This window comes from Durio zibethinus, chromosome 2 (genome assembly GCF_047325235.1).
Source record: "Durio zibethinus cultivar Kanyao isolate XHJ-2024 chromosome 2, ASM4732523v1, whole genome shotgun sequence".
In the NCBI taxonomy this organism is placed as follows: domain Eukaryota; kingdom Viridiplantae; phylum Streptophyta; class Magnoliopsida; order Malvales; family Malvaceae; genus Durio; species Durio zibethinus.
In genome coordinates this window covers 36,934,838-36,952,070 of record NC_143163.1, presented here as the reverse complement: position 1 = coordinate 36,952,070, position 17,233 = coordinate 36,934,838, and the positions used below count along the sequence as shown (strand labels likewise).

The 17,233-nt window shown below is 26.4% G+C and overlaps 1 protein-coding gene across 6 annotated transcripts; it reads left to right on the top strand.

Moving 5' to 3' along the window:
- The first annotated feature begins 5,998 nt into the window (after window positions 1-5,998).
- On the top strand, window positions 5,999-16,214 carry LOC111318144 (zinc finger protein 4-like). Of its 6 annotated transcripts, none has more exons than XM_089754910.1 (3): window positions 6,658-7,137; window positions 7,260-7,505; window positions 15,095-16,214. In XM_089754910.1, the coding sequence occupies exon 3, from the start codon at window positions 15,184-15,186 to the stop codon at window positions 15,934-15,936; it is 753 nt and encodes a 250-aa protein (XP_089611036.1). In that variant the 5' UTR covers window positions 6,658-7,137; window positions 7,260-7,505; window positions 15,095-15,183; the 3' UTR covers window positions 15,937-16,214. The 6 variants fall into 6 exon arrangements, 5 of the variants coding, with proteins under 5 accessions (XP_089611036.1, XP_089611030.1, XP_089611021.1 ...); XM_089754904.1 differs by having other exon boundaries at window positions 6,658-7,190; XR_016333919.1 differs by lacking the exon at window positions 15,095-16,214 and adding an exon at window positions 7,582-10,309 and having other exon boundaries at window positions 5,999-7,505.
- The last annotated feature ends 1,019 nt before the right edge of the window (window positions 16,215-17,233 follow it).

Sequence of the window (17,233 nt, the reverse complement as noted above, 5' to 3'; positions counted from 1 at the left end):
TCAAAGATAATTTATAAATTATACTTTATTTGTCTTAAAATATTTGAAAGGTATTGAATTTTATGAAATTTTTTAAAAAAATTTTATTTTAAATATACTTAATATTAAAATTAAATTTTTTATAATTAAAATTTTATGATTTTTAATATTAAAAAACAAAAAATCATAAAAAATAATTTTGAAATTTTTCAAAAAATAGATAAAAAATGGAATAGAGGAAGCAGTGATTTTATTTGGTATTTCTTAACTTTAGTTGATAAGAAAAATGAAAAAATAAATTAATTTAATTGTTGAGTTTGTATCCATATTTATTATTTTATTATTGCTCAACAATTGAATTAAAATTTTTTTCTTGCTATCCACCTTACCAAGTAAATGAAGAATTTTTATATAGATTTTTTTTATTCACATTGATTTTGAATTCGATAAATCAAGACGTGAATTGTCATAAAAAATTTGATAAATTAAAAATATGATGTATAATTTCATATTACGTCACGAAATATGGATTTTTTAAAGGATTGGTAGGTGTAATTTTAATTAAAAAAATAAAGAAAGTGAATTAAATTAAAGTCAGGGCAAAAGAGAGAGTAAAAGAGGGGTTCGTATGTCAACTGTTACAAGAGGAATAAATGGTGAAGTGGGGATTGACTAAAAAGGAAGACCAAAAAGATTCATTCAACATGTGATTTGATTGTGTTTTTGATTTCTTTGAAATATGAAATTATGGGTTTGCTTTTTCCTGTCTCTCATGTGTATGTATGAGATTTCAGAGGAAATAAGTAATAATAAATTAATATTACATTTTGTAAGTTTTTACAAAATTTTTATATTATTTTTAATCATATTATTTAAAAATTTTTATTGAAATTAAATATGTATAAAAATATTATTTATAATTTATAAATTCATATTATAAATATTATGTTCAAATAAGAATTATAATAAATAATTTATTAACCCAATGTAAAGAATAAAAAACTATATTAGTAAAATTATATTGTATCTAAAAAAGTTAAAATATATATATATATATATATATATATTATAGAATTTATGTTCAAGAATAAAACGTGTATTATATTATCTTTCATTCTAAGCTAGTTGATCATAAGTTCTTTTTCTTCTTGCTTTATGCTTGATAAAACAATCTAAGACTTCATTTATTTTATAAAAAATAATTAAAAAACAATTCATATTTTTAAATATTTGTTTAATACAAAATTGATTATTCAACAAAAAATAACTTATTGATCAATAGAAAATGAGGTTATTTTTTTTTAAATTATCTTATGAATTTGAAAAAGAAAATATATTTTTTGAAAAATAACTATCTATGAATATAACTATTTATTAATAATTTTGACCATAATTTTATTTATAAATAATATTATAATATATTAATAAATAATATACTATTAATATAATATATTAATAAATAATATTAAGAAAATATTATAGTATATTAATAAAAATACAATAATATATTATTAATTTAATTAATAAATATTATAACAATATATTATTAATGAATAATATACCAATAATATAATATATTAATAAATATTATTAATAAATAATATATTAATATATATTAATAAATAATTTAAAGAATAATAAATCGTTTTTATTTTAAGTATTTTTTATATAAACATCATATTTTAATATTAACTATTATTATTATATAATTATTTTTTAATATTAATAAATTTAATAATAAATATTTTTAATATTTTTTAATAATAAATAATTTTAATATTTTAATAGTTATACTAATATTATTTTAAAAAATAGATTCTCCAAAAAACAACCAAACAACATAAAATATTTTTCATTAATTCATCAAAACAACAAAAAATCTCTTTTAATTCATAAAATATAAATATTTTTCAAAAATTATTTTTCAAAAATTTTCTACGAAACAAATGGAACTTAAGACTATAATCATATATATTTATAAAAATGTTAAACTTAAATTATATTAAATATTTAATATATTCATTCATAATTAATTGAATTCATGAATACATAAATTCATAAATGATTAAGTGTTTTATTGATTCTATTTAGGTTTGATTCATAACTAATAAATAATAAATATGAATTTAAATTCAAAATTTAAATGACACGAAAAACAAATAATATAACTTACTTACAATTAATTATATTTATGAATTTCATATATTCATAAATGATTAAGTTCATTAATAGTTAAAATACATTTATTTATAGTTAATTTGATTTATGAATATTATAAATTATAAATGATTAAATTTATGAATATTAAAATATAATAAATATGAATTTAGACTCAATTTAATAATTAAATTTTACAATTATTTTTTTTATTTTATAATTTAATCATTAGATTAATAAATTTTTATATTTAATATTTTTTTATCAAGCAATTTTTTGTCTCCTAATTTTTTTCTTTTTATAATTTCTAACACACAGGATTTCAAAAAACTGATAGAAGAAAATTAGAGAGAAATAAATCAATTAAAATATTAAATAATCTCTTATGATTTTTTATTTGATGGTTACAAGACTTGTCAATGACAAGGCATTACATTCGATCCCCTTCTTTAGCTCCATTTAGAGTTTTAAAAATAAAGTTTTAAAATTTAATTTTTTTGATTGGATTTGAAATATTATTTTTAATAAAATTTTATTTTTATTTAATTTATATTTAATAAAATATTAACATCAAAACATTTTTATTTTTTAACCCTATTTTAAATAACGTTTTTATGAATAACTCGAGTAAAACTTTAGATAAGCCCGTGTCAATCGAGCCATTACCATATTGAAACCTAGATTTTTTTTTTTATTTAAATATCATCTTATCTTTTGCATTTAAGTTAACTTCATATATTACTAAGGGCTTATTTTGTAGTGTTAATATATTTTTACCCATTCATAAAAGTAATGAAACTCTATATTTTTTTTTTCTAAATTTTCATTTCTTTCAAGTAATTGACAAACCAATAAAAATCCATGTTAGAAAACATGCTTAATTTTTTCCCATACGAATTAAATTTTGGTGGCTCTTTATTTTATATGAGATTGCATTTATAAGAAAAAAAGTTACAACTGTAATACTTCGTGAAATTTTTTCTCAACATCAACACAACTATTACATTTAATGGAATAAATCAATTAACAAACGAAATTCATACATAATAGAATTTAATTTTAATATTTAAACTTTTGTTGTTTAATTATTATAAAATATTGCTTTTTCTTGTTGGTTGTACCTAAAACCCATTTTCAAAAGAATCAAATAAATATATATTTATGCTAAGTTGGCTCTGATTTCACGTGTATCGAGCAAGATTTAAATTTTGATTATGATCATACTTATGTCAATGTTCTTAAAACTAATTAATTTAATTATGTTGTTGCATGTTGCATAGCTTTGTTTGTTATGTGTATTTTTCTTTATTTATTAAAATTTAATAGTTAATTTTTAGACATAGTATTATGCTATGTTTGATTGCTTTTTTCCTTTTTTGTTCATTATGTTGGATTGCTATAATTAAAGTTTTTAAAAAAATCAGTTTAAAATTTTTAAAATAACCTTTTCATTTAATTGATGTGTTGATACTATTTACTAAGAATATTTGCTTTTCGATTATTTCCTGAAAAGTTGTTATAAAGTAGAAGTTAAAAAAAAAAAAAAGAAGTGATTATCAAAAGTAAAGTAAAGTTTCATTTACATCATCTTTACACTATATTAAAAGTAAATTTATAAGAAATTTATTTTAATACTTTTTTAATTAATTGATTAGTAGTTGATACTTGTTTAAATTTATTATAATGTTTCTAATTTCATAATTAATCAAAATTATTATAATACTTTTCTATCATAATTATAAAAATAACTCTCCTAACATAATTACTCAAAATTAATATAATATGTTTTTTATTATAATTACGAGAATGCTTCTTTTACTATAATTAGCTAAATTACTAAAATGTTTATATTAAATTATATATTAAAATTTAATAAGATATAAAATTAATTAAATATAAAATTATTAAAATACTATTTTCATTATTTCATGAAAATTTAACATGTGGCTTTTCATGAAATTTTATTATAATATTCTTATTAAATTATATATTAAATTAATTATATAAAACTTAATTATATATTAAATTACTATAAATTTATATAATATATTGAAAGTAATTTTCAATGGAAATTATTATAAAAATATATTTATTATTTATGTTAAAATAATAAAAATATTTTTATACAAAAATAACAAATATATTAAAAATTAAATTTGATAAAACTTTATCAACCCCGACAACGCGGGTGCAAAAATATAGTGTGAATAATTATAATCCATTACATGGATTGGATAAGTTTTTCTGGTGGGAAATTTTTTTTTTAATTTAATTATCCAATAAGGTAAAACTTTGGGTTGTCCTTCAGTTTGTTATAAGTTTCTACCCAAATGAGTTGCATCAAGTCCTTTTAAATTAAGTCTGAATTATTTGAATTTGGAGTTGTGAAGGTCTTGGAGTATCAAAACCACTTGAGTTTAAGTATCAATTGAATATCATATAATTTTTCACATTATTTTGGATTTGAAACCATTTAGATTTTTCTTTCAAATTCTAGTTCTTTCAATGTTAAGAGTTTTAGGAGGCTTTTTTATTTAAATGAGATCAATGCTTAGGGGAAATGAAAAAAAAAAAAAAAATTATAAATGTTAGGATGGAACCTCGATTTAGTTAAAATTCAACTTCTAGAAAAGATGACTGAATTATTTAAATTATCTCAAAATATTTTTAAGAGTTTTTTCTTTCCTAAATTAATTTTATATCATTATTACATGTAGTAATTTATTGTTAATTTATAAAAAAAAAAAAGGGAAAAAAACACAACAAAGAAACCATGTAAAATTAATAATCTAATTTGTATAAAATTAGGAAATCATGTAGTTAATTGATAGCATATTGTTAGATAATCCACATAAAATTATTTGTGATTATGAGGTGACAAATGACAAATTGAACAATTAAAAAAAAGAATTATTGGTTAGATTTCTCCAAAGGTTGAATAAATAATCAGATTTGATAAGCCTAATTTAAATCGAGATAGATTTTAGATAAAAATTTTAAAATTTAAGTTTAGCTTGATTCAAAATATTATTTTAATTGATATAAATTATTTTTTATTTTATTTAATTTTAAATTAATAAAAATATTACTTTTAATATTTTAAAATTTTTTATAGTAAATACTTCAATTTTTTTAAATTTCAATTTTTGTTATGGTTATAATCATTGAAATTAAAGGTGTCCATGTCATAAATATTCCATGTGCAGTACAGATTAGAAAGATAGTAGATGGTTTAGAGTTTAGTTTTAAAAAGCATTCAACATTTTCCATGATGCTAATTGCTAAAAGAGAAAGCTCAGCCACTTATTGCACTATAAAGTTTACTGCTATACCATCCCCCAATCTTTAATTTTATTATGAAATTAGTTCAAACCCTTTCACTTTTTTTGGTGCTAAAAGCCTAAAACTATTGTTATAGCAATGAATTAAAACCGAAAACCAATTTTCCCCTTCAATCAAATATTCAAATGTTAGCAGCAAAATTAAAGAATATCAAAATACTATGAAATGCATTATTGCCCATTTTATACGGCTCAAAAAAAGGCAATAAAGAGTACACATGGGGAAATTGGAAAGACTTTCCTGTAAAGTTTTTCAATATTTAATTTTTTTTTCCAATCTGATTGAAGTACGAAAGTAAAGCTTTCCATGGTCAAGGTCAATTAAGGATAGTTATGAAAGTTAACGACATTTGAATTATACATTTGCATGCTTTGGATAATGATGGGATTGGCTCTAGTCAAGTAAACCAAAGTTTGCCATTACCCCTAAATTAATTAATTACATGTACTAACAATTACCTTTTTCTTAATTATCGTCTAAAACTTTGACTGCTTTTTTTCCTTTAATGCTTTATAATTAAAGTTGAAGTCTTAAGTTTGAATTCTAAAAATTTTAAATTTTATTTAGATGCGTGGTGAGTGAGATTTCCACACGTCGTGAGTGTCAAAGGGTTTAATCAATAAAACGGCACTCACGACGAAGTGAAAATGTCTCTCAGCCAGTAATGTTAATGTTTTGATTTTTTTTTTTTGGTTTTTTTACTTTTCAATTATCGTTTAAAACTTAATTAATTGTTTTATTTGATTTGCATGTGAAGAAATATATTACAGCTAAAATATAATAGTGGTATCATATTTAAACAAACGGAAAAATTGTTTCTCATCTCTAGTTGTAGGGGGTGTAGCAAATTATATTGAACCAAGTAACAATAGTGGCATGACACTATTGATTTCAACTTTTATTTTTTATACAGTTGTTTTTTTTAATCAATAACTCAAAATTTCACTAATAAAAAATTTAGGTTTCACCATCCTTAAAACTCACCCTAAAGTAATTAATACCAGAGGGCCTTCAGTAAATTATTACGTAGGGAATTTTTCCAAGATATATCATTTTTATTTCTCCAACAAAGCATTTAAAGCAACCTTCTATTCTAAAAGAACAACACCAATTCAATCGAATCTGATGCCAGTGATTCAGATTAGGTTATAAGGGAAAGCATATGATAGCTTGAGATATAAAATCCAAATGGGTTTTCCACTTTTTCTCCCAAAAATTGTCAAATTACCAGAAAAAATGAGTTTTCCCGGATTTGGAATTGGAAGATAGACCGATTCACTCCCTTCCTTTTTGATGTGTTAGTTGATGTGATTTAATGTCTGTATTTTCTAAAACTTTTAAAAATAAGGAAAAGAAAAAAAAAATAAAGGACAAAGGTGAGTTGGTATATCTTTGTAATTGAGATTCGAACGAAAGATGTTGGGTATTGTTTAAAAAGGGATATCTTTTGATGGAATAAGTGGAAGATTGCATGGGGACCATTTTTTGTACCAAGAGGCAAAGGGACTCAGAGCCAGAGGGCATGTAGCTTTGGGTTTTTTACTCATTTAGGCCTTTCGTTCAATTCAATTTGATTTTTTTTTGGGTTGGCTTTGTGTAAGGAATTTTTATTGCCCACTCAAACTGTGTGGGAGATGTGGGTGTCGGCCATGTGGACAGGTAGTGAAGCCCCACATGCATCATTTTCCCTAAAACAAAATAAAAAAAAAGGGGTAAGTTTTCTTTTCTCTGTTCAATGAATGATGATTCATGATTCATGTCCACCCTCCTCACATGGGCAGGTGCTTGCTTCGTCCAACAGTATCCCTGGGGTTTCAGCCTCAGATCTGGGCTGGCTGGGGGATTTGCATTTGCATAGACGTGCCCCCTGCAATTGCCCTGCTGCCTACCTATATGCTCTCTTGCCTCTCTACTGTGGTCCCCCGTCCCGTCCTACTTTGCTTTCATTGAGCCACGTGATGTTCTCTCATGAGGGAGGTTTTCCCCTTCCCCTCGACTGGTCCCGTAATTATCATCCATGGTTTTGGGTAATTATCTTTAATCTTTTCACTATCATATTAATTTTGCCCACTTTCGAATCTTACTCGGTTGCTTGCTCCCTAGTTTTCTCCTCACTCAAAGATGGTGATTTGGTAAGAACTGAGAGAGTGAGAATTTGGGAACTTCATGTTAATTTTAATTTGTATAAATGTGTGGTGCACGAACACATACGCATGATATATATTTATGTGTATTTTATAAAAAATTAAACAAAAAATAATTGAAATTTATAATTTAGCTTTAATTAAAAGAGTAATAAACAATTGAATCAAAATTATGTACTGATTTGAGTTTTTTTATTGTTCATGAATGAGTATCAAATTATCAATTTAATTTTTGAAAAGAAAAATAAAAATTACAAAGAAATAAGGCAAAATTTTGTGAAGTGCAAATAAACTGAATAGTAAGAAGTTTCCGTACAACAAACAAAGTCTATTTTAAATATATATATTTTAAAGTTAGGGAAAGAAGAGAAAAATCCAAAAATTTCAATAATTAAATATATATATTTATAATTAAATTAAATATTCGGATGTCAGACATAAAATTTATAAAAACTAAATACAATTAATTTTAAACTAAAAAATCATTAACAAGGTGATAAATTAACCCTGACCTAGTTTTGAAAGCAAAACTTTGAAAAAAAACAAAGGACTCGAGTGCTGAAATTGCCTTGAAATGTGAATATCATGTGATTAACGTGGCTTACAATATAGCAAGCTAAGTACGTATATATCTCTCTTCAAATTTCCAAGAGTCACTATCTAAGCACCTCCTTTTTTTCTAGTCTTAGTAATCTCGAAAAGGTCAAAACAATCTTAATCAAATCTTTGGTGTAATCTAACATATCTAGCATATATCTAACATATCTAAACGCTTGATGTAAATGTCAACTTTCCAACATGTAAGACAAAGCATGATTCCAATTTTTTTTATTTAATATTATTAAGATTTAAATTTTAATTATTAAAATAAAAAATTTAATATTCTATTCAATAAATCATACTATCATTGTCACCATTTTTATTTTTAACAAATAGTAAAACTTTTAGCCTCGTCTACTTACATGGATTCATATCACCACTTTTTAGTTCTTCTAGTTTTTATTACTACTACTTGATGCAAATCAAACCTATGTATTGTTCTTGACTAATTATTGTGAAGTGTGAAGATCACTTATTTTTAGAGTACTTAAATTAAAGAATATAAGTTTTATTTATAAAAAAAAAAAAAGAAGGAAGAAATCCAATTTGATTTTGTTAGGTGCTTACCATTATTATTGAGAGAGCTTGCAAATCTCTCAAATCCAATAGAACAAAGATACGATGCCCATTTTCTGATGAATATCTTTTTTTTTGTTTCTTGATTATCATTATTATTTGCAATCATTTCTCCAAGGGCTACAATTCATGAAGGACCTTTCTTGAAAAGGCACCCCCTCTTCGATTCTAAGCAGACAGTAATCCTTCTTTTCTCACCTTTTTGCTAAAACAAATTCTCCTTCCTTTGTTCATGTAGAAAGCATTAATCTGACCATTAAAACACAATTAACAAGTACTTGAGCCCCTAAAAAACAGACTCATTAGCTCTGGATGTAATGTTAAATTATATATAAAAAATAAATAAATAAAAAATTTCTTTGAATATTGTATACGATCAATTCAACCTCTGCAACTTCAGATATTATATGTTAAATTATATAGAGTAGTTTTTTTTTTAACACGACTGAATCCAATGAGCTTAGTCTCTTTCTCTCACAACCTTAGTTTTATCATTATCATCAAAGATATCGTTCTTGCGTTGATAGTATTAATTGTGTGGGTCAAAGTGTTTTTGACGTAAGATGAAATGAAATAGTGTAAAAAGCAAGTAGCCAAGTTAGAATAAAGTGCATTGTGTCAAAAGGGAATAGGTCCAAGCCCAAAAATGACAAGTTATGAGACAGAGATTTCCTGTCTGATTGTTGCACCATCAACTTTTTTTTTTTAAATCATCAGAAGCCCTTTTCCTTGTTTTTATGAGCTATTTTTTTCTTTCATATTTTATTGCAAGCACCATTTTATTGGTTTAAATTGATTTGGGATATTGCCCACTATATATATAATGCAAGTTGAAAGCTTGATCATGAATGGTGAGACTTAGTAGAACTTCTCTTTAACCTTTACCACTTATCAAGATTCTCTACTAATTCATAAATATCTCTATTCAATGTGTTTTTCTTTGGCATAATTCGGGAATGTCTTTTTTTTTTTTTAATGAATGTAAGTAAATTGAGTGTTAAATTGTATTAAATTATTATATTTAATAAATAATTTATTGTTAATGCTATGGAGAGGACAAATGGGACAAGGCACAAATATTGGTACCAAAGTGGCTAAAGACAATGATAAAAAATTTGAATCAACAACATCAAATCATTTACAGACATTGTACTTTAGTGGAAGAACTCGTGTAAGGTTCAAAGAGAGGTGGACAAGACAGAAGAATAGATATGTTCCTCCACAAAAGATCTTAATCTGCCAAGCATAAATTCCATGATTTTATTGAAGACACCAAGAAAAGAAAATAGGCAATTAATTTAAAAAACTGTTCAGAATTGGAATGGAAATATCGAGTCCTTGGGTTCTTAAGGTATATTATATCTGGGGGCTGTGGCTTGAAATCGTTGTGATTTTTTTAAAATGTTTAGGATAAATATTATTTTCGATTAAAATGAAAATTAGATGGTAACGTATGTATCTTTCTACTAAAAAATTAGATGGTTTTTTCCTTTAGTCTAAAATACAATAAAAAGCCCTTTTTGCAGTTTAATATTTTATTTAAAAATATATATTCGAATTTTAAAAAAAATTAAATTTTGAATCTCAATATTTATAATTTTTTATTTTTAAATTATAACTTTTTATTTTAAAAAATCATATTTAAATCTTTCTTTATCTAATATTATTAAAAGTTGAAAGTTAAGGAAACCAAAAAAAAAAAAATGCAACTGGTCCATGGGCCGTATGCTTATGGTGACACAAATTTGGGTTATTTGTTGAAGCCCATTGTAGAAATTCCAAAATAACAGAGTTGCTCATGATTTACATGACAAATTCCGTGGAGACCCCTGATGTCCATAATGAATTAACGTCATATATATAAGAAAGAGAATATGCTTTGGTACTTATATAAGCAGTAAGATATGGTATATACTTGTTTGGTTACCCTTCCAAACTTGAAAATTCCCCTAAATTTTTTGGGGGTTCTAATAAAAATATAAAGTATAAAAAGACTAATTTGAAAAAAAAGGAATGATTTAAAAAAAGAATTTGATTTTGAAAACATTCAAGGTCTTATTAGACCTCTTTTTTTAATTATATAATGTATGAAACAGTAAAATTTTTTAACTTTAAAAGCATGATTAAGATAATAATACATGTTTTATTTTTTAAAATATATATTAAAGAACATATATTATCATTTTAATCTTATTTATGAAATTAAAAAATTTATTATATATCAAATAATTTCTCATACGATTTATATAATTTAAAAGATAAATATGCAATATTATATTGTTAACATTAGAAATTATATTAAATTATCTATACTTTAAAACTTAATAAAAAACAAATTTATGAAAGTTTAAATAAAAATAACATATTTTTATTTAAGAAAAATCTAATTAATTTAAACTATAACATTTACAAATTTAAAATTCAAATGATCAAATTATCCTTGGACCTGATCTGAGTCCAGCTTGAACTGCTATGGACACTTCTATTTGTTACGTGTCAAAAGAAAATTAGAAAAATAATAAAAGACCTCATAATGAAGTCATCCTTATCCTAATGGTAAGGCTCTCTCAAACTAATAACAAAGCTTGCTTTTGATGCTAAGTAGGATTCAATTCACATTCCATCAAGTTGTTTCTTATTAGTACGTGATAAATGTAGACACATCAATCAAACTAAAAATATTAGTAATAAATAAATAAAAAAGAAAAGAGAAACTAAAGGAAAATTCCTAATACTATAATAATACAAAAAAGAAACAAAAGAGCGCACTTTCAATGGATTTGATTGGATTAGGTAAAAAGCTATAACTTTGTCTGCACCGCAACCACCCAAGACAGGAAGGGTCAGGTCGTTTTGGTGCTTTGATTTTAAGATTTTAATTAATGTCTTTAATTCAGGACGTGTCAATTCCCACTGCTGTTTGTCGGATCCTATATTTAAATTTGTCAAAGACCGTACCAACTGGCCCCAAAATTTATAGTCCAATTTAGATGCATATAATATTAATTTTAAATTAAACTCTTGATAAAGTATCAAGGAATTACTTTTAATTATTAAAATTAAAATTTATAATTTTAAATACTATTAAATTTTTTTTAAAAATCAGTTGTATTCTTTAAACTAAAACTGCATGCAGCTATATATATATTTATATTATATTTAAAACTATTTATTCATTCATGGAATTAACTAATTTGACAAGCATTTTTTTATCCTAAAATAATTAATATTTTATGTGTAAGAACAGAAACAATGCGAAGGGAAATTTTTCTAATTATATCCAAAGAGTATTTAGTGTTGAATTTAAAATTTAATTTAATTTGTTCATTTAATTATTTAAAAATGATATTTAATAATATTTTTTTCAAAATCTCAATACTTGTATTAAATAATTTTATATTATACAAATTATGTATATATTTATTTATATATATGGGGCCAAACTTGCCACTTGTTTTGCTATTGAGCTGGTTAAGGTCCCTGTCCCACAGTGCTGAATATCAACATCAATCAAGCAAATATTATCTTGTGTTGATTTAAATCTGATTAATGATAGATATTGCTGTCGCACAAACAAAGGATAACGTTCTTTACTCCCATCTCCATGCTTTTTTTTTTTTTTAATCGCACCTTTTAATTCGTTGTTCTTTTTTGTTAGTTCATTTACATAATAAATTTTATACAAATATTAAAAAATATGGATGAGTTACTATAATTTCTTTGATAAAAAAAAATAGAACTAGTGGTGAGAAAAAAAATATAAATCATACCTTTTTATTCATTAGTTAAACTACACAATAAGTAATCCAACCCTCTTTAATCATCTTCTTTACCCATGATAATTACTAATCTAAAAAATAAATAAATAATAATTTACATCTAATATACTTTCAAGTTGATATTTTATTTTCGTTAATAAATAAGATCTATTTATATTATTAAAATTTGTATCAACACCTATAATGTTATTATTTATTTGTGAAATATTAAATTATTAATTTAAGTGATCAAATTTTAATTATTAAAATATCAAATACAAAAAAAAATTTCATCAACAAAATAAAAAATTTGATAATATGGCTAATTATTGTTTGCAAATTGATGATAATCAAGTATTAATCTAATAATAATAATAAATGAAAATAAGCACTAGTTCTAAAAAGTTTTTTTTTAGTCTGGAAATGAGAATTTAAATTTTATTTTTTAAATATAAAAATTATAAATAATTATTAAACCAAAATACTAAAATTCTTTTTATATATAAATGCTTAAAAAGGGTTAGAAACCTAAAAGGCAAATGTATGGGCCAGAGTGGATGATAGGCTCATTTCCATGCAAATTCTATAAGTGAGCATGGGAGTTATCTGACAAATGTGGTTGAATAGTATTGGAAAGCAGAATCTGACCACAAATAACTTTTAAAAGTAAGAAATGCAAATACTAGAGAAAAGAAAAAGAAAGAGAAAGAGCATAGAGCAATGAAACAAACATTTTTATGGTATCCTTATCGTGGGACTTCCAGTAAGTACTCTTTGCTTTTTCCCTGTCTCTTTGTGTTCTTAGTGTTCTCTTTCTCTCTCTCCACTCATTGATTTGTAGCTGTTGAAACACCGGAACAGCCCAAAATTCAACAAACACTGGTTACTGTATAGTCTACTATCTCTCTTTCTTTTTTTTTAGATTCTGACATCTCTGACTTTCCTCCATCATCCCCATTTCTCTCTTTCTTGGCAATCTTATCTCCATTCATAACCTTTTTCAGCTTCAACAATCACTGTGCTACTTGTGGTAAAAACTAGAACCAAAAAAAAAAAAAAACCCCAAAGTCACAGGCCGCAGTTCTGTCTTTGTCTTTTGATACTTCTCATCCCATAGCTTCCATAGCTTACAAAATAGCATATCACTCAACTATTCTTTGCTGCTTCAAAAGATATACCAAGTAAGAATCTTTTTCACCAACTATCTCATAGGCGATGGATTTTCTTTTCTTTTCTTTTTCTTTGGGTTTAGCTTTTGTTTTGTGTTACTGATTTTAAGCTTTAGTGTTTGCACTGTTTATTTTCATGTTCTTGAATTAAAAAAATTTTTTTTCTCTTGTTTTTAGCTATGGATTTTAGTCTAATTCATTTTGGTAGATGTTCCTGTTGAATTTGTCTTTTTTTTTCTTTGCTTGTTACCTGAATGGTCATCTGGGCTTTTCTGTTTCCTGTTTCTTTTCATATTTTTTTAGTAATTTTGGATGCATTTTCCATGTCAATTTTAGCAGCTGATTATTATGCTTTTGGTTAAAAATTGGACAGTCTTCTATTCTGACAACAATTCATTATCAGTTGTTTTTCATTTCGAACTTCATAGTGTTTCATTTAAACTATAAAAAAGAGAGTAAAAACAAAAAGAGAAAGAAATATTTGTGAAAATGGTTCTTTCATTCCACTGTTCTGATAGAGTGAAGTTTGGAGAAGAAAAACTGAGGTGTAGAATTTGAAAGAAGAAAAAGATCTCTGGTCAGGGTAGTAACATGAAGAAAGTTGCTAAATTGAAAATTATAGCAATTGATTTCTGTTAGAAGCACTTTTTAAAGAGAATTGGAGGAAAATAAACCAGTTTTCTAAGGCAATTCTGAATACCTTTCATGCATGTCAGTTAAATTCATGAATAAAGCATAAATATATGGATAAAACAATCAAATATTCTTTTGAATTACTTCAGTGAACCTTTCTCTCACAATTTCTCACTAAATCACTTATCTCCATTTTTCCCTTGCTTTTTCAATTTCTTTTACTTCTTAAACAGTCAGAAAAGTTCTAGATTAGCTAAACTGAATCATAAGATGGATGCTACTTCTAAAATTTAAACAAAATTAATTGTACTATGGTGACTCAAATTAATGATAGTTGCATCTTTTCTGTCCTCACTATAGGGCTTGCACAATTTAAATAGGAAACTCAAGACGAATTATAAATATGTGTGCATGTTTAGCTTTATCATCTTGGCAAGAAATTACACCTATTGCGACTGGTTCATATTTTGATTTTGTATGGCTATGCAATGTGCGTGCTTGTTAAGATTTAATGAATGGTATTTGTGTTCCTGTATGTGTATGTGGAGCTTGTTGTCCATATTTCGAGGGTTGGATTTTTTTTTTCAGGTATCAAATGGAAGTTGACATGTTCATAATAAACTTGATTTATTGCATACCAGTTTGACAGGCATGAGAGACTCGAATAGACCTCCTATATCACAACTCTGACACTTTTAAGCTTTAGCAAATAATCCATTTTTGTTCATACATGCAGGTGTTTGAAGAGATAACTGATTAGTTCGGTAGCCATTCATACCGGATATCAAAAGGAACAAGCACTAGACATTGCTACTTCACCCGAGAATGACAACCCCAAACCCCAGGGTAGAATATGAAAACAATTCGGAAGAAAGCAGCCAAGTGGCTTCCAACATATCTGCACACGAAGCATCTCCTGATCCCTCAAAGAATAGCACAACCACTACTTCATGCCTCACAAATCTCGTAAAGGCTCAACCAGATTCAGGGTCTGTTTCCCTTGACCTGACTCTCCAATTCTGTGCCAGTGATGCTGAGATGAAGGGCACTGGTGAGAGTAGTAGCGAGATAGCAACCCATACTTTGTCAGCCACTGCCACAAGGGTTTTCTCTTGTAATTATTGCAGGCGCAAGTTTTATAGTTCACAGGCACTGGGTGGACACCAGAATGCTCATAAGAGGGAGAGGACAATGGCAAAGCGTGCAATGCGTATGGGGATACTGTCTGATAGGTATAAAAGTTTTGCATCTCTGCCCCTTCATGGTTCTGCATTTCGGTCCCTTGGGATCAAAGCTCATTCCGCTATGCACCATGGAATCATGCCATCCCAGAGGCCTCTAGATACAAGAGCTGGAGCAAGGTTTGATCAAGGGTATTTTGGAATGCCAATATTCATTGAAGATGATGATGTTGACTTGTATTGGCCAGGGAGTTTTAGGCAGGTGAATGGAGTTGATGCTAACCAGGCTTTGGAATTTGCTCAAAATTCAACTCAAAGTTCAAATATTGGTTTTGTAGCAAAGGCATCACCACCAAGAACAGATACATCTTTGCCTGATCTTACTTTGAAGCTCTAATTTTTTTAAGATTCCTTCTCATCTAAACATGCTACTTATTATGGTGCTCACTCTGTACAGTGAGATGCATTAGCAATGGCTGCTAGCTCCTAAGATTATTTTTGCTAGATTTCTTTAACCGTTTAATTTTCTATTATTATCCCTGCCATTGGTTTGCTGCTGATGTGCAAAGTTTGGGGTATGAAATGAAAGCTATAGCTTGCAATGATGATGGCACGATTGATTTTAGGTTACATTCCATGCACTAGATTATGAGAATTATTGAAAGCCTTTCCCTTTAGCAACATTGAGAATTCTGAGTAGCTGGAATATTTCTACAATCTGAACATTTTGCTTTGGCAGGCTATATACCTGCACCTATTCGCTCTTCCTAATTGTTAATGAGAGCTGTATGTAGCAAATATTCTGCTTTCGGAGCTTATGTGACTGAGGATGTGAAATATTCATTCATCCAACAAGAATAATGTGATAGCAAATATGCTGCTTTCTGTGCTTCTCGTTTCTTATTTGCACCAATTCATGGTATAGATGCAGGATTTAGGTAGAAATCCTTGGATAAGTTGTGCTAATTCCCTTTCTTAGTTGGGATGAGAGATTGGAACAAATCCAACCTGCCAAACTCGTACCAGATTAAAGCCCTTGGCAATGCAAGCCTAGTTAGATTAAGCATCAACTGCTTCATCTCGTACACCAAAAAGAGCCTTTAATTCAAATATACTCTTGGTTAAAGATATATTTGTATGTTCCCCACAACCAGGATACGGTTCTATCTCAGCAATCTTTGGAGATTGTGAAGATTTCATTGCTCCCACAATCAATTCTTCGTGACCAGAGCTCTTTGCATCAGCTCCCTTGTCTCCCAATCCATGTTTCTTATGATCAATATCCATCTCATGATTCTCGGCAACAGCAGCCAACTTCGGTGTAAGATTGTTCCATTCCCAATTCAAAAAGATCACCTTTTACTTCATCTAGTGCCTTCTAATTTCTATTGCTCTGCATTCCCTTTCATAGCAAATGCCGTATCAAGTAACTCATCTACCCCATTTTCATATTCAGGCAACCGTCTGTCTTGAAGCCGCATCCAGCTCTTCATCAATTGCCATGTTTCTGTATACATAAAGGCCCGTCAACTTGGCAAGTGATCTCAAGTAACCAAGCTTACATAGATATTCATTTTAAGCAAATAACAAAAACAAACACTAAAAATCTCAAAAAAAATCTAGCCCAGCCTAATTTTTCATCAAGAATTTTCTAGGCAATCCACGTTCTTTCTTTGGACCAACTATGTAGAGCA

Coding starts and splice junctions, on each gene's coding strand:
- LOC111318144 (XM_089754910.1), top strand. CDS start 15,184: ATGACAACCCCAAACCCCAGGGTAGAATATGAAAACAATTCGGAAGAA.